A 23,409-nucleotide genomic window follows, 5' to 3' on the forward strand; every position below is an offset into this window, starting at 1 on the left:
TGGAGAAAGACATATCGTCCCCCAACTATCCCAGGTTCTCAATTGGATCCCTAATAAGAAAATTCCCAAATAATCCATGATTCAATTTTATGGTAGAAACGATGAGTTTTTAAGCCAAATAAGTCCTCGGTTTTACGATTTTAAGAGGGAAAAAAATTTAAGGTGCAGATTAATCGGCTGGTGCCCGATAGGTGAGGAATCTAATTGAAAGAAAATTGTTTTCATTTGAGGATTCAATTGAAAATTAGGTGATGATTTCAAGACAAACCACCCTCCCTTTTATCATCAATCAATACATATTGGGACGAGTGAAATGGAATCAACCGACCGTAGCAGAAACCAGAGTAAAAACAAGTGACTGATGTTAGAAACCATCAAACACTAACCTTGAACACCTGGGGCTGTCCCTCTATGCAACTACTACAAAATCTATATAAATATGCAACAAGATCTTGCTAATTTCATCATGCAAAACTCTCCCCAAACTTCCTCGAACTTCTCTCATTAACTAGCCAGCATTGATCTGTTCACTTACCTCTTACAATGTCTAAGAATGTTGTGGCTCAGTCTCCTCTTCAGAGAAATAGCTTAGCCTCACTTGACCAAAAGCTGGCCATGGCAAAGCGCTGCTCACATGGTACCTTTTAGTTTGCTTGTTGCTGGTTTCTAATGCTAGAAAATTTAGTTAAATCTGTAAAACTAATTTGTCTTTGATGGATCAATAGAAGGAGTAGTTGCAGGAGCTAAGGCAGCTGCACTTGCTACCATTGCCACTGCTATTCCAACTGTAAGCCAATCCTTTATTCAACTCCTTACAAAAATAAATAATTCAATCAATGAATAACAAGAGAATTCTTTTATATATTCTTATAACGTCTACCCGTGTTTATATAACATGTAGCTGGCTAGTGCAAGGATGCTGCCATGGGCAAGAGCCAATCTGAATCCAACAGCTCAAGCTCTCATAATTTCAACAGGTGATTAATTAATTGCCATCCAAATTAAACAAGCATTATCCACATGGTAATTGTTATTTTCTTCTTTTATTGATGAAATTATACATTTCCTTGCAGTTGCTGGAGCGGCATATTTTATAGTTGCTGACAAGACTGTTCTTGCTACTGCAAGAAAGAACTCCTTCAAGAGTCGCAGCTCTAGCGTTGAGGCATGATGACTTAATTTTTAATCTGAGGTCTTAGTTATATAGACCTTGTTTGTAGTTCATCAAGCTATTTGCCTAAGAAGCAATTGTATCTGTAAGCCATCATCTATATGTATGAATAAATAAAGATGGAGTTCACATGTGCAGCCTATGAAAGTATTTATTGTTTTCTTGTGAAATCAAAACTCAACCGAGTGGAGAATATGATTAATCTCATGTCAAATGAAGGGTGTGTTAACCTTGTTTCCAGCCTAGAAACAGAGAAATTATTCAGCCTAGAATGAATGCTGAACAGCTGAAACTTCATAGGCTGGGTATAAAGAAAAAGATGTTTCTGTTGATAGGTCTCAGAGTAATATTATTACAAGAAATAACCCCTCTCAAAACCAGCATTAGATGCCCACAGAGTTATTACAAAAGCACCGTTTTACTGTAGTTATAATTTCCAGTACAAAGCTTAGGTCAAACCGTGAGTTGGTTGGATAACTCATGAGTTAACAAATGTTTCCTTAAAGTTGATTGAGTTAACTTACTAAATCATTTAAATTTAACTGAGTCAGGTTCCAATTTAGTTAGAAAACAAACCTGACCCTTTGCCAGGCCCTTCTGTCCTTTCCCGAGCTAGTCTTAGCTAAATTGATCACCGAGTAGACAGGATTAGATAGCTATGCGTTTTACTACCAGTTCTCACGCTTGTTCTTTTCCCATGTTCCAAACACAAGCAAGAACCTCAAAATAATCACTACAAATCCCATAGCATTGGATTGGCATACCTAGGAAAGATAAATCAAATGATCCCCTTTACTTTTCTTTACCCTTTTTTTTTTTTTTTTTAAATGAAGACAGCAAATGATCTACCATATAAATTTTATAAAATACTCTTGAAAATTAAAGAAAACGCTTAAAAATTGAATAAAGTATGGAGAGGCTAAAACCCACTAATCAACTTGAAATATTCTTAATTTTTTCGTATAATTAAAACTTTAATTTTAGAATAAAAGTTAAACAAAGTACGAAGAGATCAGAAACCTCTTCTTACAAAAAACTGTGCTAACTATCCTGAGAGTGCCTTGACTTGAACAATCGAATATAACTCTGCCTTCCGCTTAATGCTCCAGGTGTTCGTCCAGAGAGGTACGAAGCTGCTAAGTTGCGGAAGAGAATCAAACCATGCCCCAATGGGCTCATGCAGAGACTAAAGAAACCAGATGAAACTCCCATCACATTAAAGTAACAGTTTAGATCACCACCTGTCAACGGTTGAAGATGTTAAAGAAACTCAATTGGACAAGTGTCAAGTTCTTACACCCCCTTGATCCACATGTCGTGTTTCGAGGAAGACAGAGCATGAAGAGCTACGAGGTTTGTAACAGAGCCATCATTATACGTGTCTAGCTTAGAAGGTCGTGTCATTACAAAAACCTGGGTATAATAATGTCAAGTAAAAAGGGTTTATAAATTGTCTAGCTATATCGTTTTGGTATATTGAAATGCTAGTAAGATTTGGTTTTAGTGTTGGAAGTTGATCGAGTTTGAATACAGAAAGGATCCTAAAGAAAGATGAAGGTTAGTTCTTGTTCCTTGAAATTCTCAGCTTGGTTTACCTCAAATTAATGGAAATTAATTCCTTGGTTTTTACTTAGTTGATATTTTCAATCTCTCAATTTTAGCATATTGTACGTATTGAAATATAAGATATGTATTGTTTGATTAGAGCAGGTCAGGGACTCTGTAATTCTGTATATTGTACTAACACTACCTGCATGCATGTGTGTGAAGGTCCATGAAACAAGATCTCAAGCTCATGCACCATCTGATGAAAGCAGGATAATGACAAGGAAGCAGAAGGTAGGTCAAAGCAAGGCACATGAAGGAGAACAGTCACCAAAGAAGAAGGCAAAAAATGGAAAGGATCAAAATGATAGTACAAATGGGAAATCTGAGGATAATATTGCTAAAGAGTACGAAGAGTTTTGTAAAGCAATTGAAGAGCACCTTTCTGTTGAACAAATGAGAGAAATTTTGGATATGAATGACAAATATTCCTCCTCTGGCTCTGATGGTGTTGTCGCTACCAAATGGCAAGTCAATCCCAGCCTAATTGAAAACTTTAAAGAATATGAGAATTGGCTGGGTATTATCACTGATAATGTTGACTTTTTTTTTGGGGCAGCCAAGATTTGCTCTTTTTTGGGCCACTGGACAAGTGCCCATTATGCAGCAGCAATTTGGAATTTGATGGTAAAAGGTGTTCTTGTAAAGGGTTTTACAGTGAGTGGTCTAGTTGCACATTCAAAACAAGAACTCCACCAAGGAAAGAGGAGCCACTCAAATTACCTGATTCTGTTCTCAGCTCCTCAGCTGCAGAAGTAACTTTCACTTCTATCACGGAAAATTTTTGTTTTGTGCTTCCACTTTCGTTTTGTTGAATGTACTTGTTCTTTAATACTTCAGTTGCTAAAGAAGCATCAGGATCCCAGTCGCCGGCCTTGTCAGGGTGCCCCAATTAAACCTTTGGCAGGAATAGTGGTCTCTTTATCAGGCCGTCTTTCGCGAACACATGTATGTTCACTGTTCTAATTATTGGTTCTGTGGTTTCCTGGTATGTCTGCATTGCTAATTGAATTTGAACTTGTGTTGGTTTATGCAGCAATACTGGAAAAGGGAGATTGAGAAACATGGAGGGAAGGTTTCTAGTTCATTCAAAGGTAATTAATTCACTCTGAAAGGTGTGGTTTATGAGTTTGCATGGATTCTTGTGTTGATAGCCCATGTGTGGGGGGGCTGGTTTTCGGACACTGGCTACTATCGCGACCAAATTAAAGTTCGAGACGTATCATTTCTCTCACCAACATTTTTTAACTCCGCAGGCATTACTTGCCTAGTTGTGTCACCTGCTGAGAGAGAACGTGGTGGTTCTACGAAGCTTGCCGATGCCCTGTGAGTTCAGAAATTTGTTTGGGCTAACGACTGTATCTGCAGACAGTTAAAAATGGGATATTCCTGCTCTCAAACAAATCTCTAATGCAGAACATTTGGTCTTTGTTGTTTCGACAAGTTAAATTAACATGCCTTTTCCATTCATACAGAATACGTTCTCTGTATTTATTAGTTTTCATCATAGATTTCTCTTATAACATGTGTGTGTGTCAATCACTGTACTGTACTTCAAAATGTGACCTGCGAACAAATTTGGGATCATCAGCTTTTAAGAGCTTTTTGGTATTTGGTATTATAATTATAGTTAATTTTTAAAGTATTTTTTTCATGTATTTTTTGTTTGGAAATATATTGAAATAATATTCTTTTTATTTGTTAAAATTTATTTTTAAAATTAATATATTAAAACGATTTAAAATCACTAAAAAATTTTAAAAAAACTTTTAAAATACAAAAATAAACAGGCTTTCAAGGCGCTTTTTTTTTTTGTTTCATTCATGAAGGGAGGCGGGCATACCTGTAGTAAGGGAAGATTGGTTGCTTGACAGCATTGAAAAGCAAGAACCGCAGCCAATGGAAGCATATGATGTTGTTTCTGATCTTTCTGTGGAGGGAAAAGGAATTCCATGGGACAAGCAAGATCCCAGTGAAGAGGCTCTGGAGTCTATTTCAGCCGAAGTAAAGGGCTTTTTTTTTTACTCTTAGCTTCTAAGAATGACTCCTAGGAAATAAATCTTCTCCTAATCAGCTGATCGTTTCTGTGTATTTCAGCTCAAACTATATGGCAAGAGAGGAGTCTACAAAGATACTAGAATGCAGGAACGTGGTGGACAGATATTTGAGAAAGATGGGATATTGTACAACTGTGCCTTCTCACTTTGTGACCTGGGCCGAGGACTGAACGAGTACATAATATGAAAGAACTGTTGATCTTAATTGATTTTTCTATAACTACCTGAGCTTATGTTTCATGTAACTGGTGTAGGTATTGTATCATGCAATTGATCACAGTACCAGATAGTAACTTGCATTCCTACTACAAGAAGGGGAAAGTAGGTGATAATACAAATGCGGAGGAGAGGCTTGAAGAATGGGAAAATGTGGACAATGCTATTAAGGAGTTTGTTAGGCTCTTTGTGGAACTTACAGGAAATGAGTTTGAGCCATGGGAAAGAGAGAAGAAGTTCGAGAAAAAACGACTCTGTTTCTATCCGATTGACATGGTACAAAAATGCTTCTGTTATAACTCATTGGGTGGATTAATTTTCTACCTTGCCTTTTCTTTTATATATATATGTAGATGGATGGATGGTTGCTTGATTGGGAATTTTGTTTGGATAGGATGATGGTATGGATGTGAGACATGGAGGGCTTGGACTAAGGCAGCTAGGAGTTGCAGCTGCCCACAGCAGCCTTGAACCCAAAATTGCTTATCTTATGAAGATTTTGTGCAGTCAGGAGATATACAAGTATGATCCTTCTATAGATAGTTCCATCTCCATCTGCTTTCTGCACAATTTCTTTTGTTTTAGATAATCTTGTTTCCTGTTTGGCAGGTATGCTATGATGGAGATGGGTTTAGACTCTCCCGACGTGCCAATGGGGATGCTTTCAGATTTACACTTGGAAAGATGTAAGGATTTTCCTTTCGTTTCCACCCTTTCTTTTTCTTTTTCCCTCGCGAATAACAAACTAATCTCATCAGGTGAGGAGGTCCTGCTTCAGTTTGTAGAAGCCGTGAAGTCAATGAAAGAGACAGGACAGAAGGCTGAGGCTGTTTGGTCAGATTATAGCCAAAGATGTTCTACTCTTCTGCATTCGACTAGGCCTTTCGTCTTCAGAGACTATCAGGATCTCGCAGATCATGTAAGGCCAACCCAAGATTCCTATCCATTCTAAAGTCCCTCTAAATTGGACACTAATGCACGATTACGGATTGGATTTTTAGGGTGCAGCTGCATTTGAGACTATCCGAGACATAAATATGGCATCACGCCTTGTAGGAGACATGTTTGGCTCAACCCTAGATGATCCGTTGTCAGATAGATACAAGAAATTGGGCTGCTCAGTTTCTGCACTAGAGAAAGATTCTGATGACTACAAGATGATTGTGAAGTACCTGGACACAACTTATGAACCAGTCAGAGTCGGAGACATTGTGAGATTACACATCTTAACATCGCTTATGCAATCAATTCTGATCAATACCATGTTATCAATTTTACAATGTTTAAATTGTTGATGTAGGACTATGGTGTATCAGTTGAGAATATTTTTTCTGTGGAACCAAGTGCTTGTCCTTCTTTGGATGAAATAAAGAAGTTGCCAAACAAAGTACTGCTATGGTGTGGTAAGATTTCAGTCCGAATCGACCGTGCATCCTTGTTCTAGCAGAGACTACTACTAACTTTTGTTTATTGCTCTCTTAGGCACTCGAAGCTCAAACTTGTTAAGGCATTTGCAAAAAGGATTTCTGCCGTCAGTCTGTTCTCTTCCAGTCCCCGGTTACATGGTAATATCAATGGCTTACAATTTAAGCATGCATCAATATTCTAATCTTGGCACTGAAATATTCGTTTGGCTTACAGTTCGGGAAGGCAATTGTTTGTTCTGATGCTGCTGCGGAAGCTGCCAGGTATGGTTTTACCTCAGTAGAAAGGCCAGAAGGATTTTTAGTTCTAGCTGTTGCTTCTCTCGGGGATCAGATCATAGAAGTGAAGAGCCCACCGGAGGTAGGTTAATGTTATTTCCAGCTTGAATGGAAAAATTGGCTATAACTCTCTTGGAATCCTGAAAATTTGTTTCGATCGAGGCAGGATACGAAGTCGTTGGAAGAGAAGAAGCGTGGGGTGAAGGGATTGGGCAAAAAGAAAACAGATGAATCTGAACATTTTATATGGAAGGATGACATCAAAGTTCCTTGTGGTCGCTTGATTCCATCAGAGCATCGAGACAGCCCTCTTGAATACAATGAATATGCTGTTTATGATCCAAAACAGGTATAATATGCTGAAAATACAGCTTACAAGCAAGTTTCAGTGACAGCAGTTTCTTTTATTTGGTATTTACTTTTGTAAAATGTTGGGATTTCAGACGAGAATAAGGTTCTTGGTGGAGGTCAAGTACGAGGAGATGGGTGCTGAGCTAGATACTACAGAGCCTTGAGAAAAGGGAAAGGCCAAGGAGCGAGCTGGGCAAAGAGCAAGGAAGGGTACTGTACAGACCTTTTTGTCTTTGTTGCCGCTTTTTGCCATCTTCTTGGATGGGCCCTTGGGGTAAAATCCAAAGCTTTTCAATGGGAGTGGATGGTGAAGGATTTTGTTCTGCATATAATCATCAGAACCTGTGCTTTAAATTGTTGTTACAATACCATATCCGTCTGTAGCCTTTCTACTTCTGGGGTGAAGCACAAAATTTCTTGGTTCATCTCTGAGTGGATCATTTGGCAATAAAAAACTTATCAACGTGAAAATACATTTTGCTAATTTTATTCTCTGGAGAAGAAACACTAAAGAGGGTGCTAGACTTGGCGGGGGAATTGAGGGAACCAATTGTTTTTTTATGATGGAAGTGTTTGGGTTGCATCGTGTTTTTAAAAATTTTGATTTTTTTTTACTCAAAATTAAAAAAAATTTATGTTTTTAGATTATTTTGATATGTTGATGAAAAAAAAATTTAAAAAAATAAAAAAAAAAATTTAATATATTTTTAAGCAAAAAATATTTTAAATCATCACTACTACCATAATTTCAAACATGTCTGAAATGATTGGCTGATAATGGCATGATTGGCTTCATGATAATGCGTTTCCATTGAAAGAAATGTACAAGAAGAAGGACCTGATATCCATTGCCGGCTTAATTGTTGCTGTACCAAAAACTTTGGGTCGGCTTAATTGTTGCTATGCCAAAAACTACCAGGAAATCCATACAACTATACAAGGCTATCTGTTCTGAGCTCATACTTTAGACATGAACGTAGGGTTACATTCGAGTCGTAAATTACTTGAATTGGAGTCAAAAAGACGAGATAAGTTAAAAACAGCAAAAAGATTCACCAAGTTTTGTTACTACCCGAGCTAAAGGGTACTGGACTACCCAAACTGCCAGAATTGGTTTAGTAAAACACTATTTTCTCCATAAATTAGTGAAATTTTCTGCTATCTACTGACCATATTATCCAAGACCCAGCAGTGATTTCAAATGAACATGCATGCCAAAATATATAATGCATGGGAGTAATCGAACCTCATCAAGGTATACAATAACAGCACATGAGAACTTGAGCCTTGCCCGCATCTCAATGATAATTTATCATTGCTTCTGAATGTTCCAATCAATTTACAAGTTTAACTTGATAAAGGCAGTGCAAAATTGACAAAATCTTTCAGATTCATAACCTGCAAGTGACTTCAAGGTGACAAAACTATTCATATTGAAATATTCCTCCAGATTTTCCCAACAGTAAACCCACAGTGATATGTGCATATCTAAGCTATCATAAACAGTTATTGATACAATAACCAAAAGAGAGCACTTTTATGTAGCAAAGCTTGAAGAACTCAACAAGAGCATTTTCAATCATACTAAAAGAAATGAGACCACAGATCTTAAAATCATTTTCTTAGATTCCAGTACTGCCCTAGACTATCTTAGACAGTACAGGGTCAGCATATGCGACAGAAATATTCGACTACTGTGTTTTCATAACCAACTCGTAGAACCAGCAACAATACAGAAATTTGAGCTTGACAACTAATCAATCAATCCCGCATAAACAAAAGATTCAGCGTCTGAAAGATCATTGATAAACTATAGCAGTAGGAAACTTAAACGTGTCCGTAATGAAAGGTATTGCCTGTGGATTGTTCACCAAATCGTGATAAAAATCATACTCTGCCTCGTAATCATGTAACTTAAGCTCAGCCTTTTGATTACTATGATAATGATGCCTAGCTGAAGCTGATTTTCCAAACCCAAAAATACCAACTTCGTCACAAATCCCCACTGCAAGCATTACAGCTTGCAAACCAGATGAGTAGTGGAACATGGAACCATCATGAACAGAGCCCCATTCATCCAATGACTTCCTTGTCTCCTCCACAAACCGTTTCAGCGAATAATATTTCACAATCCTCGCACACAGCACATCAAAGCGCGGATCAGTGACAATCAAAGGAGCGTTGTGAGATGAATTACAAACAGTATAATCCAAGAAATGTGCTGGTTGACAAATATACATAACCATAGGGACATTAGCCCCATATGGATGACAAAAACAACCTTGCCTCCTTCCACAAAGATGCAAAATATTGCTATTTACAAAAGAAATATTAGTTTTGACCCCCACATTTCGCTCATATCTCTCCGTCCTCGCATTGTTCAATCGGATTACAACCTCATGACCATCAACCAACTCTCCATATTCTTTCTGCATCAAAATCCCACTATTCCCAACTACAGCACAAGAACCGTACCGCCTTTCCGAAACCACCAATCCATTATGCCTATCGATAGGACCCTTCACAAGCCCTATTAATTCATCCATTATTTCAGGCTGATACCTCTTCTTTCGCGACCAATCATGTAAAACCCTCCTAACATCTAACCAATTCCTATTAAACTGAGGGGACCTACGCATTGCTAAAAGACCCTTAGACTTTCTTGCTTTAACACTAAACCTATACCCTCCTCGACTATCAAAGTTCCCTTTTAATAACTCTTTTATTTCATTCTTGGCTTGTGCTTCTCCTACGTCAATAGCCGCGTATTTCAGCAGCGTAGAATTAAAAACCGGAACTTTTTCCCGTAAAATCAAACTGGGTTCCTTCACCTCAATGGAGCTAAACCCACCACCACGTCGGACTAGGATCCTTGAACTGAGTGTCAGAGAAAATATAATGAGCAGTAGAATACTAAAAAGTGGAGGAGCTGACCTTTTCATTGGCACAATGAAAACCGAGTTATGGGCACTGCTTAATTTTCCCACAGAGTATTTGCATCAGATTCATTTCTAGTTTCAAGAAATATGTGCATCACAAGAGAAATCAAGAAAGTATAAAGATCAATAAATAAAAATGAAATTTTGGATGAGTTTGTAGAACAAAGACACGTTTTTTTTCTTTGTTAGCTTAAATAAAACTAAAATAAATATTTGAAAAGAAAGCTTGATGTCACAAGAAAGTGAAGTAGGAATTGCAAGTGAAGGAGATATTTGGGAGTGGAGAGGTTTGGTTCAGAGATGGGAATTTCATGACTGGCTGTGGAGAGAGGGAGTGAAAGAGGAGGAGCTGCGAAGTGGTTTGGTTGTGTGTTTTGCTTAAAATCCAAAATTAGAAGATGTGGGTGTGAGAATTTGTAGACATTGAATTCATCTCTTGTGTTGAAAATGATGCTGGTTTCTGGGCCTCTCGTTCTTTGTTTTCCCGCTTGACCAGGCCATGGAGGCTTGTTTGTTTGCATGGTGCGGTGACCATTACAAGATAGAACTCCTGTAGAGATTAGTCATCGTGGTAATTTATATGTGTCGTTTGCATAACATGTCATGGTGGGGTATGAAAGGACACGACCTGCCGTCTAGACCAAGTCTTCCACCACTTGTACGAGTCAACTTTGGAATCTACCACAACGTTTCCCGTTGCCAAGTCTTGGTGGAAAAAATAATTTATCGGAAGAAAAGGAAACTTCTACATTACTTCGCATTAAAGTGCTGATAATTGGCGTTATAGATCGCTGCATTTTTTTCCTCTCAGAATGGCTACTTGCACAGCTTCCAGTCCCTGTGTGTCCACGACTGTGGACTTGCCTGAGAAGGAATTGGATTAATGAGTTATTGAGTTAATTCATTAATTTATAAATTAATTTTTATAAATTATTTTTATTAAAATTATATTGGTTTTTTTAAGAAAATAGTGGTATTGACTTATAAGAGTTTGAATCAAGTTTAATTAACTCGGTGAAGTAATTAAAAACTATTGATTCTAGTTCGGGTTAGGAAGGATTTATCTAGAAAAGAATTGGAATCATATGTTATTGGATTAATTTACGAGTCAATGAGTTAATATGAGTTAATTATTTTTATTAAAACTACAATTGAAATTTTTTTAAAAAAAATTATTAATATCAACTCATTAGAGTTTAAATCAGGTTTATTTAGGTTATTAAAAACTTGCGTGTTCAGTTGGGTTTATCTTAATAAATTTAATTAAAAATCTAATCTAGATTAGAATTTTGATGTTTAATTCACCTACCAAACGAAGCTGAATTTAACAGACTCAAGAACAAGATCAATTAGCCGGGTCTTAGAAAAAAGAAACTTCAGAGTACATGATTTATTGCTTTGAGAGTCACAATTATACCGTAATCTATACACAGCCACTAAGAACCCAGAAAAAAAAAACACGAAATAAATGAACTTGATGGTATTTAGAAAATCCTGCATAGTTGATTTTGTCCATGAATATAAAACTCAGAGGTCTTTTAGAGTCCAGATCCATTGATGCTTCATCCAAATATTTCCTTTTTTAATCTCTTCCTGTTCAAAATAATGTCATGTTTGATAATTTTCCCGTTCTATTCTTCCTTCCGGTGTCTTTTTTTATTTTTTTTAACTTCAATGGTGGATATTTACACTCCATTTCTCCGGTTTCTTGGATTAAACACCTGAAAGATTAAAGAAAAAGATTGTCGACTTAAGATACGAACAGACTCGTAGATTTCTGCTGATGAACAAGAAAAGGTTTATTTTTTTTTGTTATAGATGGAAAACTGGGAAAAAAAAAGAAGCTTTTTGGGTAATAAAGATAGATTTTTGTTGTTTTCACCGGCAATCACATGCAAGAAAAGAAAAGGGAGTTTGATTACGATCTCCTTCCCTGTGTTTTCTCAGGAAGAAACAAGTACTATATGGCTCTCTCCGGTTTTTGGTCCCATCCTCCTGTGTGTGTGTTTTGGTCGAAGAAACAAATATATATATGTGCATTTTCTTGGTTAAATAGTATGCTCATGACAAATTCTCTTATAAACTAGGTTTATAGCATAGAAAAAAGAAACATGAGATATAATTAAAAAGTAATTTTGAAATGGGTTAGTGGATCAAATATTATTTTATCTCCTTTTTTTTTATCTAGTTTTTATATATTATAAATATCAAATAATTGTGGAGAACAATAAAATTTTCTGTTTTATTAAAAATATACATAAGATATAATTAATCTTTATTCTAAAATACTTTTACATATATATATATATATTGATTATTTTTTTAAGAAGATTATATTTCTTGATTATTGAATATTAGAAATTGCTAATTAAATTTACTATCAATTTAAGGCTTAGTTTGGTAGAACAGTATATCATTACTAAATGTATTTAGCTTCTGTAAATTCCCTTCTTATTTATATTGATGATTTATTTAAAAGTGCAATAGATATTTTTTAAAAAATATTTTTTATTTAAAAATATATTAAAATAATTATTTTATATTTTTAAATATTTATTTTTAATATCAGCACATTAAAATGATTTAAAATTACTAAAAACAATTAACTTAAAATAAATAAAAATATTCAAATTTGATGCAAAGCGGATTCAAATGGGACCCAAACAGGACTTTAAATGCAGTTGACTTTGCTTTACCCTATAGCTTTTTTGTTTTTTCTTCAAGTGGGTCTCACGTTTCGTCCATTTCTTCTTTCTTTCCAAGGAAAGAGGAATATTTTTTTACACTGAAAATTAATGAAAAATAAAATTTCTAGTCTTCCACTTGCAAGCCCTTGAGATATTTTGCATGGTAGCAATCAATCTTTGGTAATGAACTGTAGCTAGCAAAGCTATCACAGAAAATAAAAAGGAAAAAAAAAAAAAACAAAAAGCTGGCAGACATAGAATACAAATTTATTTATTTTTCTTTTTTTGGATCGGCATTAATGTCCATGTTAAAAAGTAAAATTAGCAACTAGCTACAAAATGCATGGAGCATTATTTACTGCATCGACCACCATTAAACTTTACTCGGTTATTAGTTGATTATATATGAGTTGTAGCTACGCAGCAAAACATATACAGGAATAAAATAAAATATATTATATAAAAATTTTATTCATTTTCTTTGATTGGATAATTTAAATCATTTTTTAATTGTTACAAGTTGCTTAATTCTTTGATTTCTTATTATCAAATAATTAATATTATTTACTTTGATTATTTTCTTAACCTATTCATTCAAACCCATAATAATTTTAGTTTTGACAATTTAAAATAAAATAAAAAAACAACCCAAGTTATTTTGACAATTTAAAATATATTCAAACCACGTAGATAAATTATATTTATCAACATAAAGTATATATGATTATATAACAAAATAAAAAAATAAATCATATAAAATTAATCAGGTTTGTTCAAGTTAGCTTGGTCATTCATGTTAATAAAAAAACAAAAAAAAACAAACTATGTATAATATTTAATCATTTCTTTTAATTAGATAATTAAAATAATTTTATGATTATTTTAAGTTGTTTAATTGGTTAAAGTTTTTTTATTACTGAAAAAAATCAATTTGATAATTTTATGATTAGCATAAAAGAAGAAGAAAAAATCAAGGCAGGCGGTGGACCAATTTAACATCTTTCCTATACTATACCCATTAAATAAAATCATCATCCTCTAGCCAACCATATTAAATTAAACCAATACACTATTCCAAGTTCAAACAAAAAAAAAAAAAAAACGATATAATATTCTCATTTCAATCAACACCCCAAATTATTCAATAAAAATGAACAGCCCAAGTGATTTTTTTTTCTAAAAAGGAAAATACTAAAATCTTATCATTAAATATTTGAAATTTACACAAACCACATAACTACACATAACTACAACAATACCCCCAACAGCCACCAACCCCACGACCACCACTTCCTCTTAACACCGCCACCGGCCGACATCACGATGGAATTCGTAAATTGCAGAATTAGCAGACCTCCATTAAATCCTTTGAAGCTTCTCACCCTTAACAACAGGATTAGCCTTAGCGATCTGTTCTTTACCTAAGCTCTTAAAATCAAACTCACAATCATGTTGTTCTGGGTACCTATGCGTTCCACAAAACACCATACCACACCTGCAATTAAATCCCGTCAACCCTACGCGCCTCCTACACGTCAAGCACCTATTTGGCTTCTGCTGTGGAACCACAACCGTAGGTTCAGCCTTAAACTCCCCTTTTTCATCACCTTCCACCACCAACACGGGAGCTATCTGGTTCTTTATAACATCGACGGTTGGGGATGAAAAGGAAGAAACAGAAGCAGATGATGATGGGGCTAGGAGCTGATTCAGGGGCTGTGATTGACGAAGATCACCATAACATTTAGAACACAGATTTTGAGTTGCTGGGCTTCCAAAAAAACCGCAGTTGTTTACGCAGAGACGTGGTTCTTGGCATCGGTGTTGTTCTTCTGCCATTGTCTTTCAAGATTTCTTGATTTCCTTGTTTTAATCTAACACACAAAAAGAAAAAAGAAAAAAAACCAAGATTTAGAAACAGTCAACAACAACAACGCCGCTAGCTGCGCTCGGCTACAAGAAATCAAACATATTACCTGTTTTGAATTCGAGGGAAGAGCAAAAGGCAACGAGAAAGAGAGAGGGTTGAAAATTATATATGAAGAGAAGGGAAGAACTTCTGGTGTGGAAAGGGAAAAGGAATCCTGTTCCAGAGAGGATTCCCACACACCTTCTTCTTTTTTTCCTCTCTCTGTCTCCTTCGGTTTTCTTTAAGGTTAGAGAAATGTTGATTCTCTTTATATCGTGATAATTAAGATTTAAGAAGAAAATTGTAGCCGTCAAGATGTTGGAGAAGCCGTTTAAGTCACGTATATTCAGGGGTGAATTAATTAAGGTTATTGTTAGGAATTATGTTTTTTTTTTTTTTTTTTTAAGGATGAGTTGTTGAACTTGGACCATTTCTATTTACGCGTTGGATAAAGATGCTGCTGCTAGAAACATTGAATGTGTACAAATTAAAGGTTTAGATTTAGATTTTTTCATGTGTTTGCAATGTTAAGATTGAAAGGACAAAACCAATTAGAGTTTGTTGTCTTTGTTTTGCAAGTTGTCTCATGGAGGATGAAATTAATGAAATTAAATGTTCTTTTTAAAAAAATTGATGGATAATTAAAAAAAAATTGTAGTGTTGAGATAGTGATTAGTGATATTTTATTAGTTATTTTTTTTAACTCATTTAAAAAAACCAATAAAAAAAAAAGATAAAAATCATAATCCACAAAAAATAATAAGAATATCGACACCTAGTATTTCTCTCTTTTAACTATATTTATTTATTTTAAATAGATTCTAGAAGTAACTAATAGAATACCACTAGTTATTTTATTAACATAGTAAAATTTCTTGAATAATTCTGGTTATTTTTTAAAATGATTCGGTTAGCTTTTTTTAAAAAAATTATTATAAATTAAATCAAATTGATCAGTTTTTTTTTAATCCAGTTAAATTCAATTATTTTGTTTTTAAAAAAATTAATTTAAATTTAATTTGATTTTTTAACTACTCCGGATCCGAACCTATACTCACACCTTGCCCCACTTATTTTTATGTTTTCTTGAGAAGAGCCCCCGCGTAGACAAACTCATGTTTTTCTTTTGTCTAAATGATAAGAGGAATTGCAGCAAGGATAGTATTTTTTAATTTTTATTTGAAAATGTTGAAATAGTTTTTGTTTTATTTTTTTAAAATTATTTTTAAAATTATCACATTAAAATGATATGATAATATTAAAAAATTATTAATTTAAAGTAAAAAAATAAAAAATTTTAATTTTTTTAAAAAACTTTCAAAATATAAACAATAATCATTAGCCATCAGCAGTGATTTAAGGACCGTATTTGGACAGTCACTGTCATTCCTATAAAGGGATCTAGACATGTAACCTATTTGGATCCAAAATTCATGTCCACTTGAATTGAATTGAATCGATCAGGAATCTCTTCGTCGGTGACAACATGGGTGGGTCTCTATCAGTGAACAACTCCTTGATGCTTTGATAGAAACAGAGACAATGGAAAAACCAGGGCATCAGAAACAAAGCCACCCACGATCTTACCGATGACATCCTTCAATCTTCCTGTTCAAATGTAAAGGTAAGAGAAATCCAAAAACCTGGGCATCAGTATTGAAGAGCTGCTCCAAATTTGTTGAAAAAACTTTTGAATTTGGTTAATGCAAAAGTAAAGAATATTTTAATTTTTTTTTATCAGAACAATATCATGGAGAGCATTGATGAACAATATACAACAGATTTTATAAATGGTGCATTTTTGTACCAGCCATAATAAAATACCATCTCACTTTAGTTCTTTTTAATGGTTAATGATCATAGTAACAATATTTTCATCCATATTTATTTAACATAATTAAAATTAAAATTAACCTCCATTGAATTTGATTTATTCAACATAATTAAAATTTTAAAGAGTAATACGTCAGCAAGCTGTCCGTATTTATTTATTATTTTATAAATTCAATTCACTTCCACCATCTAATCAAAACACAAATAAAATCAAATACCTGTACAAATCATTCATTCCACAGAAGAGTGTTTATGTCCGCAGCAGTACCGTGTTATCCATGAGATTATTGAAGGCACATTCATGTTTTTGTATTCTTAGCAGAATCTTGTTTCCCTGCAAATCAAATCAACCGGTTAGAGAAGAACCCTAAAATTCGTGAAGCTATCACTAAAAAATTCACCGAGTATCTTCGCCGGGCGGAGGAGATCGGGACTGTCCTTGATGAAGGAGGTCCTGGCCCTAATTCTAATGGGGATGCTGCTGTTGCGAGGAGGCCGAGGACTAAGCCTGAAGATGGCGAGGATGGGGATGATCCGGGGAAGATAAGTTGAGAGCTGGATTGAATTCGGCGATTGTGAGGGAAAAGCCTGATGTGAAGTGGAGTGACGTGGCTGGGCTTGAGAGTGCTAAATGGGCTTTGCAAGAAACTGTTATTTTATTATATTTTTATGTTTTAAAAGTATTTTTTAAAAATATTAAATTTAAATACAGTGTAAGGGTAATTCATTTTCATGTTTTTGGTAGCATTGCTTTGTATTTTTTTATCCCATGTTCATTACACTGAATTGCTGAATTCATTTTAGAAGATAAACGATGGAAGATAAATCCAAAACTTGAACGGGAATTATAAATATCTACCACTGCTGATGAAAGCACTGTTTGGCCACCTTATGATAGATGCATATTTTGCTTCCCGAATTAAATTAAGTGAATAAATCTAACTTTTTTTTCTGTTTCTAAACTGAAAAGAGAAAAATTTTGATTCTGGTTATAATAAGATTATAAATGAAGTGCGAATCAAATCACCTTGTTATAAAAAATTCTTTTTGGATATAAAATTTTAATTTTTTCATGTATATCAATGATTAATTTGAAATTGGTCGGGTACGAAATAGTTGATAATTGAATATATTTAGTAATGAAGTGTATAAAAATGCTTTTCAATTAAAAATATATTAAAATAAATTGTTATATTTTTTTTAAATTTTTAGCATTTGCATATTAAAAAAATATAAAAAACATTAATTTAGTATTTTTAAAATAAAAAATATAAAAAACAGATCAAACAACAAAAATAAACACACAATTAGACTTATATGCCTTTAAATCCAATTGAGGTTTTTTATATAAATCGAGGGCTTACATGAAATTACCTCTTCAAATTTTGAAAGGGGCAACAAATTCAAATTTTCAATGCTAAATAGATTTTATTTATTTATTTATTTATTTTTTAAATTCACCACGGCCATCATTGACTCGCAAACTAGTCATCGGTGAACTTAGCAAACCTAAGATTTAGATCATAACCCACTTTCCTTAATCCTCCCCTCCTTCCTTCCCTTCCCCTCCCTCCTCGCAAATATCCCATCCCCGGTCTCTCCTATCAACAAAATCCCTAATTTCCAGGGTTAAAACTTTTTCTCCAAAATTGGAATCTCTCATGCAATCGCCATCATCAATCCTCTCATAAATCGAATCAAAATCAAACCCTAGCTATGTACAGCAATTTCAAAGAACAAGCAATAGAGTACGTGAAACAAGCGGTACAAGAAGACAATGCAGGGAATTACTCGAAGGCGTTTCCTTTATACATGAACGCACTTGAATACTTCAAGACCCACTTGAAATACGAGAAGAACCCTAAAATTCGTGAAGCGATTACTCAAAAATTCACCGAGTATCTTCGTCGGGCGGAGGAGATCAGGACTGTTCTTGATGAAGGAGGTCCTGGCCCTAATTCTAATGGGGATGCTGCTGTTGCGACGAGGGCAAAGACTAAGCCTAAAGATGGCGAGGATGGGGATGATCCGGAGAAAGATAAGTTGAGAGCTGGATTGAATTCGGCGATTGTGAGGGAAAAGCCTAATGTGAAGTGGAATGATGTGGCTGGGCTTGAGAGTGCTAAACAGGCTTTGCAAGAAGCTGTTATTTTGCCTGTGAAGTTCCCTCAGTTTTTTACAGGTCGGTATTTTGCGTTTTTGCTGATTTGGGTTTTCTTGGGTTTGGCGAGTTGTGCTTGAAAATGGGAACTTGTATTTGTGTGGTGTTTTAGGAGGAAACATTTATATTATGCTAGTTGTTTTGTGAATTGGTTTGGATTGCTATGATTGATTAATTAGAAATCAGTTTGTGATTTTTCTGATAAATGGGGATTAAAGACTGGGTTCATTCTGTGCTACGTGAGAGTTGCGTTGGTGTGGTTATTAATCGGCTAATTGACTCCGTATTGTATTGTGCTGAATGGAACGTGATTTCTATGTTTATAATCTGTTATTATGTTGGGTATTTTGCTAATTTGTTTTCTCCACGTAGCTGCTTTGCTGAGTCTAGTGTTTTTATTTTGCCCAGAATGTAGTTAATATGAATGTCATTTGTCCTTTGTTATGATTTAGATAGAGTGGGAGGGTAATTCATTTTCATGTTTTTGGTAGCATTGCTTTGTATTTTCTTGTTCCATGTTCATTACACTGAATTGATGAATTCCTTTTAGAAGATAAACGATGAATGATAAATTCAAAATTTGAATGAAAATTATAAATATCTAGCACCTGTTTCTCACCTGGAAAATCCTCTACCACTGCTAATGGAAGCACTGTCTGGTCACCCTCTGAGAGATGCATATTTTGCTTCTGGAATTAAATTAAGTGAATAAATCTAACTTTTGTTCTGTTTCTAAACTGAAAAGAGAAAATTTGCTTCTCTGCTGAACTACTATCATCATGGCCAAAACTCCCATGATAACCAGTTATTGCCCCAGAATTGAAACCTCTCGCCAGCCACATAAATGGCAAGGTATGCATGGTTAATCAACTTCTTACACACCATTGATGCCCTTTTCATTTTCCTTTTCTCTTCTAAAACCATTACTGGTGTCCCAATGATGTCCAACTCTTGAGTATACCAACCTGTTGTGAATTTATACCATCATAACATCATGAAGAGGAACACCATGCTAGGAAATGCCTTTCTGGATCTTAGAAATTCTCACTATTCACTTGGTTGTATTTCGATTTTTCTTTCAGTGCGGTTTATGATTGCTTTCACAATAGTGTACTATTATATGAACTTCATATCAATGAGAGGGAAAGAGATTTAGATTTTTAGAGGGATTTTGATCTTTTTTTTTCAGAGGTAGTTTCATCATTTTCTTTTCAAGTCCTGTATCCCTCAATTACCATATAATTTTGGAATTTATAATTTGCATATTATTGCTGTCAAATATATCACCCTACTCTGTTAGGACAACCTTCCATCAGTGAAATCCATGCTGCTTTTCATTTGATCTTTAGATTGCAAATATTGGCCATCTGTATTTGTATGACAACCTGTTAATTTGTATTCATATTATCTTTGATATATCATCAATGAGAAAGTTCCATGTTTGCTGGTGTCACCGTTTTGAATTTTTGGCTCCATCATATGAACAAATTTAACAAATCCTTTTAAGAATCTAGTGGCACCATTCACAGACACACAGAGTCACACATGCATTCTTGTGACTCTCACCCACCTCTGCAAGCAAGCACACCAACCTGCCCACCCATGCACTCTTCTTTGAATGTGGATACTGGAATACATGCGTCCACTGCATGCATATAAGAACCCATATTTGTGAATGTGGTAGACATGAGAGACCTCTGATAAATGATTGACAATTGCCTATGGAGGTGCTATTCATCTGGCTTCCATGAGCTGCTTATTCTGCCTCAAAGGAAATTAACTGAGCCATGTGCTTTATCACCACATAATGTTGGGCCATCTTATTGGCATCGTCATTTTATCTTGTGGCTCATCAATTCACCCGTGTACTTGGTAATGACTTTACATGTAGCAAAGGCTTTGAATAGCTGACGTTCTTCATTTTGAAAGAGCAGTTAAAATGAGGGCATAGAAATGGTTATTGCCTTTATGCTTCTTTTACACTACTGCTGATTACTGAGAAGGAACTCGGTCACATTTGCAGCTATTCCTTCCTTTGTTCTATTTAATTTGTAAACATTTTGATTCACAAATTTGACTTATTTTGTTTTGTTAAACTGATGCATCCTCCATTTGCTCTCTTTAGGTAAGAGACGACCTTGGAGGGCTTTTCTTTTGTATGGGCCACCTGGAACTGGAAAGTCATACTTGGCCAAGGCTGTTGCAACTGAAGCAGAGTCCACTTTTTTCAGGTATATATTTTCTTAATTACAAAATAAACCTTTCTATGTATGCCTTAAGATAAACATCTGTCAGTTTGATGTTTAATTTCCGTCTTAGTCTCATGCATGCTTTTCTCCTTTCCCCCTTCTAAAGGGAGCAATATTCTTTGCTGCTGCTGTCATGTTTCTTGCCTTTCTGTAAACATCTCACCTGTTCTGTTGTTGATTATGTTTGTGATTAGACCGTAACTTGCTGGTTTTGAACCCCCCCCCCCCCCCAGTGTTTCTTCATCAGATCTGGTTTCAAAGTGGATGGGTGAGAGTGAAAAGCTTGTTTCAAACCTTTTCCAAATGGCCCGTGAAAGTGCTCCTTCAATCATTTTCGTTGATGAAATAGATTCCTTGTGTGGTCAACGTGGAGAGGGCAATGAGAGTGAAGCTTCGAGACGTATCAAGACTGAACTTCTCGTGCAGATGCAGGTATCTGTTTTCATGTGTTGGAAGTTGATGAAGGACATTACCATTATGTTTTTCTATGCTATTATAAGGCTTGTATCTTGCCCTCTAGCTCATTGTAGCTTATTTTGGTTGCAATTGTCAATGCTTTTCATTTTATGACATAAAATTTGATTTGACTATGTCTGAGAGAATTGTTAAACACAATTGCCAAAGATTCTGGTTGAGAGAAGTTCTTGGCCTTAGAAGTAAGAAGATTAAGTGAATGTGGTTTTTAGTTATGTCATTTTTAAGTTATTAACATAAACTTGACACCATGGATTATAAATTCCTTATTTCTAGTAATTTATTGTATCCTGGAATTCGGGATGGTTATGTAAAATCCAACTAACATATAGGTGAACATTCCCCACAATTTCAATTTTATTGTGAAGAAGTCTGACCTTATTTTTCTGATATATAGGGGGTAGGAACCACTGACCAGAAGGTTCTTGTTCTTGCAGCAACAAATACTCCATATGCTCTAGATCAGGTAAGGGGGTTTCTGAGATTATTTCTGGTATTTAATTTTGAATCATGTGGACTATTTGGCACTATTTCTAATCAGTGTGAATACAGGCCATCCGACGACGTTTTGACAAGCGCATATATATCCCGCTGCCTGATTTGAAGGCTCGTCAACATATGTTCAAGGTATTAGGACTTTGTCGTTGATTTTGTAAAATAGTATTCTATTATGAGACATATTTTGATATTAGATCATTTTTATTGAGCTACATATTTTATGGATTTTGATGTTGCTTAAATTATTTGCCCAGGTGCATCTAGGAGATACTCCTCACAACTTGACTGAAAGTGATTTTGAAAGCTTGGCACGAAGGACAGAGGGCTTTTCAGGTTCAGATATTTCTGTTTGTGTAAGCACAGTGCCACTTCAGTCTTTCATTTCAAAATTTCTTTTTTTCTTGGTTGTAATGGTTGAGTGGCTAACACCATGCTTTGTGCCTATTTTTGCTCCCCTCAGGTCAAAGATGTCCTCTTTGAACCAGTTCGTAAAACCCAAGATGCTATGTTTTTCATACATACTTCTGATGATATGTGGGTGCCTTGTGGACCGAAGCAACCTGGTGCTGTCCAAATTTCCATGCAGGACCTTGCAGCACAAGGGCTTGCAGAAAAGGTATTAGCTGATGCTTTAAAATAAAACCTGTTATTGCCTCTTTTTTTTTGGGTTTGACAGGGAGAATATAGGATTAGGCTTGCCTTCAGCTTTTTTGATGATTTGGCTGCTCATAACACTTGAACTTGCAGTGTTATGTTTGGAATACCATGTCTTTACCACTGCACAGAGCAATGGCTCTGGGCATGCTTTGGATCTGATTTGCTAGTTAAAATCAAAGATTTTGTTTTCTCTCTCTCTAAACATGTATAAAAAGGATATTTATTTGTGGGGAAACATATGTAGACCTTGAGAGATAACAAGTGGGGTGTTTTCATTTTGATGCTTTGTTTATTGTTATAGTAACTAAATTATGTTGAATGCTGATAACCACATCTGCAGATCCTTCCACCCCCTATCATGAAAACAGATTTTGACAAGGTCCTAGCAAGACAAAAGCCAACAGTGAGCAAAGCTGATCTAGATGTCCATGAGAGATTCACAAAGGAGTTTGGGGAGGAAGGTTAATGAAGATGATGACAGAGACACACTGGCCAATGCCTGTGAGTGCAACCTATGTGATTAGTTATTGCTGCTGGATCCACCGAAATATTTAACTTTGGGGAAGGTGACTTGACCTTCCCTTTGTATTGGGATGGAATGACTGAAAACGCTTGTTTGAAATTGTGTGAAAAGAAGAGTTTCAGAAATATTGTCCCAGGATCGTGGACATGATGCATATATTATGCTTCTTGCCAACTTATGTTTGTGGTGTAATATTGCTTACTAACTGTGTTTTTTTGCCAGTTGGTCGAGTTTCAGGGATATCTTGGAGCCATAGGGTATTGCGTGTCAATTTTTTTGTTTATACGAGTTGGGGGGCTTTAGTTCTTAGCAAGTGCATCATGTCCAATATTATGCTTCTTGCCAACTTATGTTTGCGGTGTAATATTGCTTACTA

The 23,409-nt window shown here is 35.2% G+C and overlaps 5 protein-coding genes and 1 pseudogene across 7 annotated transcripts; 4 read left to right on the forward strand and 2 right to left on the reverse strand.

Annotated features, from left to right (window-relative positions):
• The first annotated feature begins 338 nt into the window (after nucleotides 1-338).
• Nucleotides 339-1,308, forward strand: LOC7472080 (early nodulin-93). Its single transcript, XM_002313637.4, has 4 exons — nucleotides 339-637; nucleotides 726-787; nucleotides 902-977; nucleotides 1,074-1,308. Exons 1-4 carry the CDS (start codon nucleotides 544-546, stop codon nucleotides 1,169-1,171), a joined length of 330 nt encoding a protein of 109 aa, XP_002313673.1. The 5' UTR covers nucleotides 339-543; the 3' UTR covers nucleotides 1,172-1,308.
• Nucleotides 1,309-2,161: 853 nt separating this feature from the next.
• On the forward strand, nucleotides 2,162-7,587 carry LOC7474951 (protein ADP-ribosyltransferase PARP3). The gene is made up of 18 exons (XM_024608556.2): nucleotides 2,162-2,524; nucleotides 2,942-3,243; nucleotides 3,336-3,531; nucleotides 3,617-3,724; nucleotides 3,813-3,870; nucleotides 4,033-4,102; nucleotides 4,606-4,780; nucleotides 4,874-5,007; nucleotides 5,088-5,325; nucleotides 5,444-5,571; nucleotides 5,659-5,735; nucleotides 5,808-5,968; nucleotides 6,051-6,260; nucleotides 6,350-6,452; nucleotides 6,532-6,614; nucleotides 6,691-6,834; nucleotides 6,919-7,101; nucleotides 7,196-7,587. The coding sequence occupies exons 1-18, from the start codon at nucleotides 2,429-2,431 to the stop codon at nucleotides 7,265-7,267; spliced, it is 2,538 nt and encodes an 845-aa protein (XP_024464324.2). The 5' UTR covers nucleotides 2,162-2,428; the 3' UTR covers nucleotides 7,268-7,587.
• A 1,073-nt stretch (nucleotides 7,588-8,660) lies between these two features.
• Nucleotides 8,661-10,572, reverse strand: LOC7474950 (beta-1,6-galactosyltransferase GALT29A). The gene has a single exon (XM_002312873.4). It carries the CDS (start codon nucleotides 10,043-10,045, stop codon nucleotides 8,903-8,905), a length of 1,143 nt encoding a protein of 380 aa, XP_002312909.4. The 5' UTR covers nucleotides 10,046-10,572; the 3' UTR covers nucleotides 8,661-8,902.
• Nucleotides 10,573-13,667: 3,095 nt separating this feature from the next.
• Nucleotides 13,668-14,943, reverse strand: LOC7472079 (zinc finger A20 and AN1 domain-containing stress-associated protein 3). 2 transcript variants are annotated; one of them, XM_024608120.2, is made up of 2 exons: nucleotides 14,706-14,943; nucleotides 13,668-14,592 (listed from the first exon to the last, which is right to left on the reverse strand). In XM_024608120.2, the coding sequence occupies exon 2, from the start codon at nucleotides 14,566-14,568 to the stop codon at nucleotides 14,089-14,091; it is 480 nt and encodes a 159-aa protein (XP_024463888.1). In that variant the 5' UTR covers nucleotides 14,569-14,592; nucleotides 14,706-14,943; the 3' UTR covers nucleotides 13,668-14,088. The 2 variants fall into 2 exon arrangements, with proteins under 2 accessions (XP_024463888.1, XP_002312908.1); XM_002312872.4 differs by having other exon boundaries at nucleotides 13,668-14,603; nucleotides 14,706-14,938.
• A 1,284-nt stretch (nucleotides 14,944-16,227) lies between these two features.
• LOC18102180 (protein SUPPRESSOR OF K(+) TRANSPORT GROWTH DEFECT 1-like) lies at nucleotides 16,228-17,325 on the forward strand (annotated as a pseudogene).
• Nucleotides 17,326-17,946: 621 nt separating this feature from the next.
• On the forward strand, nucleotides 17,947-23,254 carry LOC7496229 (protein SUPPRESSOR OF K(+) TRANSPORT GROWTH DEFECT 1). Of its 2 annotated transcripts, XM_002313635.4 has the most exons (8): nucleotides 17,947-18,653; nucleotides 20,758-20,863; nucleotides 21,115-21,313; nucleotides 21,753-21,821; nucleotides 21,908-21,982; nucleotides 22,108-22,206; nucleotides 22,314-22,469; nucleotides 22,851-23,254. In XM_002313635.4, the coding sequence occupies exons 1-8, from the start codon at nucleotides 18,188-18,190 to the stop codon at nucleotides 22,974-22,976; spliced, it is 1,296 nt and encodes a 431-aa protein (XP_002313671.1). In that variant the 5' UTR covers nucleotides 17,947-18,187; the 3' UTR covers nucleotides 22,977-23,254. The 2 variants fall into 2 exon arrangements, with proteins under 2 accessions (XP_002313671.1, XP_024464490.1); XM_024608722.2 differs by lacking the exons at nucleotides 21,753-21,821; nucleotides 21,908-21,982; nucleotides 22,108-22,206; nucleotides 22,314-22,469; nucleotides 22,851-23,254 and having other exon boundaries at nucleotides 17,953-18,653; nucleotides 21,076-21,209.
• The last annotated feature ends 155 nt before the right edge of the window (nucleotides 23,255-23,409 follow it).

The sequence above is a fragment of the Populus trichocarpa genome, chromosome 9 (genome assembly GCF_000002775.5).
Source record: "Populus trichocarpa isolate Nisqually-1 chromosome 9, P.trichocarpa_v4.1, whole genome shotgun sequence".
In the NCBI taxonomy this organism is placed as follows: domain Eukaryota; kingdom Viridiplantae; phylum Streptophyta; class Magnoliopsida; order Malpighiales; family Salicaceae; genus Populus; species Populus trichocarpa.

Excerpts from the sequence above, each read along its gene's own strand:
- LOC7474951 (XM_024608556.2), top strand. The coding sequence starts at position 2,429 with ATGTTAAAGAAACTCAATTGGACAAGTGTCAAGTTCTTACACCCCCTT. Across the intron at positions 2,525-2,941 it reads AGAGCATGAAGAGCTACGAG|GTCCATGAAACAAGATCTCA; the intron begins GTTTGTAACAGA and ends ATGTGTGTGAAG. Across the intron at positions 4,781-4,873 it reads TGGAGTCTATTTCAGCCGAA|CTCAAACTATATGGCAAGAG; the intron begins GTAAAGGGCTTT and ends TGTGTATTTCAG.
- LOC7474950 (XM_002312873.4), bottom strand. The coding sequence starts at position 10,045 with ATGAAAAGGTCAGCTCCTCCACTTTTTAGTATTCTACTGCTCATTATA.
- LOC7472079 (XM_024608120.2), bottom strand. The coding sequence starts at position 14,568 with ATGGCAGAAGAACAACACCGATGCCAAGAACCACGTCTCTGCGTAAAC.
- LOC7472080 (XM_002313637.4), top strand. The coding sequence starts at position 544 with ATGTCTAAGAATGTTGTGGCTCAGTCTCCTCTTCAGAGAAATAGCTTA. Across the intron at positions 638-725 it reads GGCAAAGCGCTGCTCACATG|AAGGAGTAGTTGCAGGAGCT; the intron begins GTACCTTTTAGT and ends ATGGATCAATAG. Across the intron at positions 788-901 it reads TTGCCACTGCTATTCCAACT|CTGGCTAGTGCAAGGATGCT; the intron begins GTAAGCCAATCC and ends TATAACATGTAG.
- LOC7496229 (XM_002313635.4), top strand. The coding sequence starts at position 18,188 with ATGTACAGCAATTTCAAAGAACAAGCAATAGAGTACGTGAAACAAGCG. Across the intron at positions 21,822-21,907 it reads CTCCATATGCTCTAGATCAG|GCCATCCGACGACGTTTTGA; the intron begins GTAAGGGGGTTT and ends GTGTGAATACAG. Across the intron at positions 21,983-22,107 it reads CTCGTCAACATATGTTCAAG|GTGCATCTAGGAGATACTCC; the intron begins GTATTAGGACTT and ends TTATTTGCCCAG.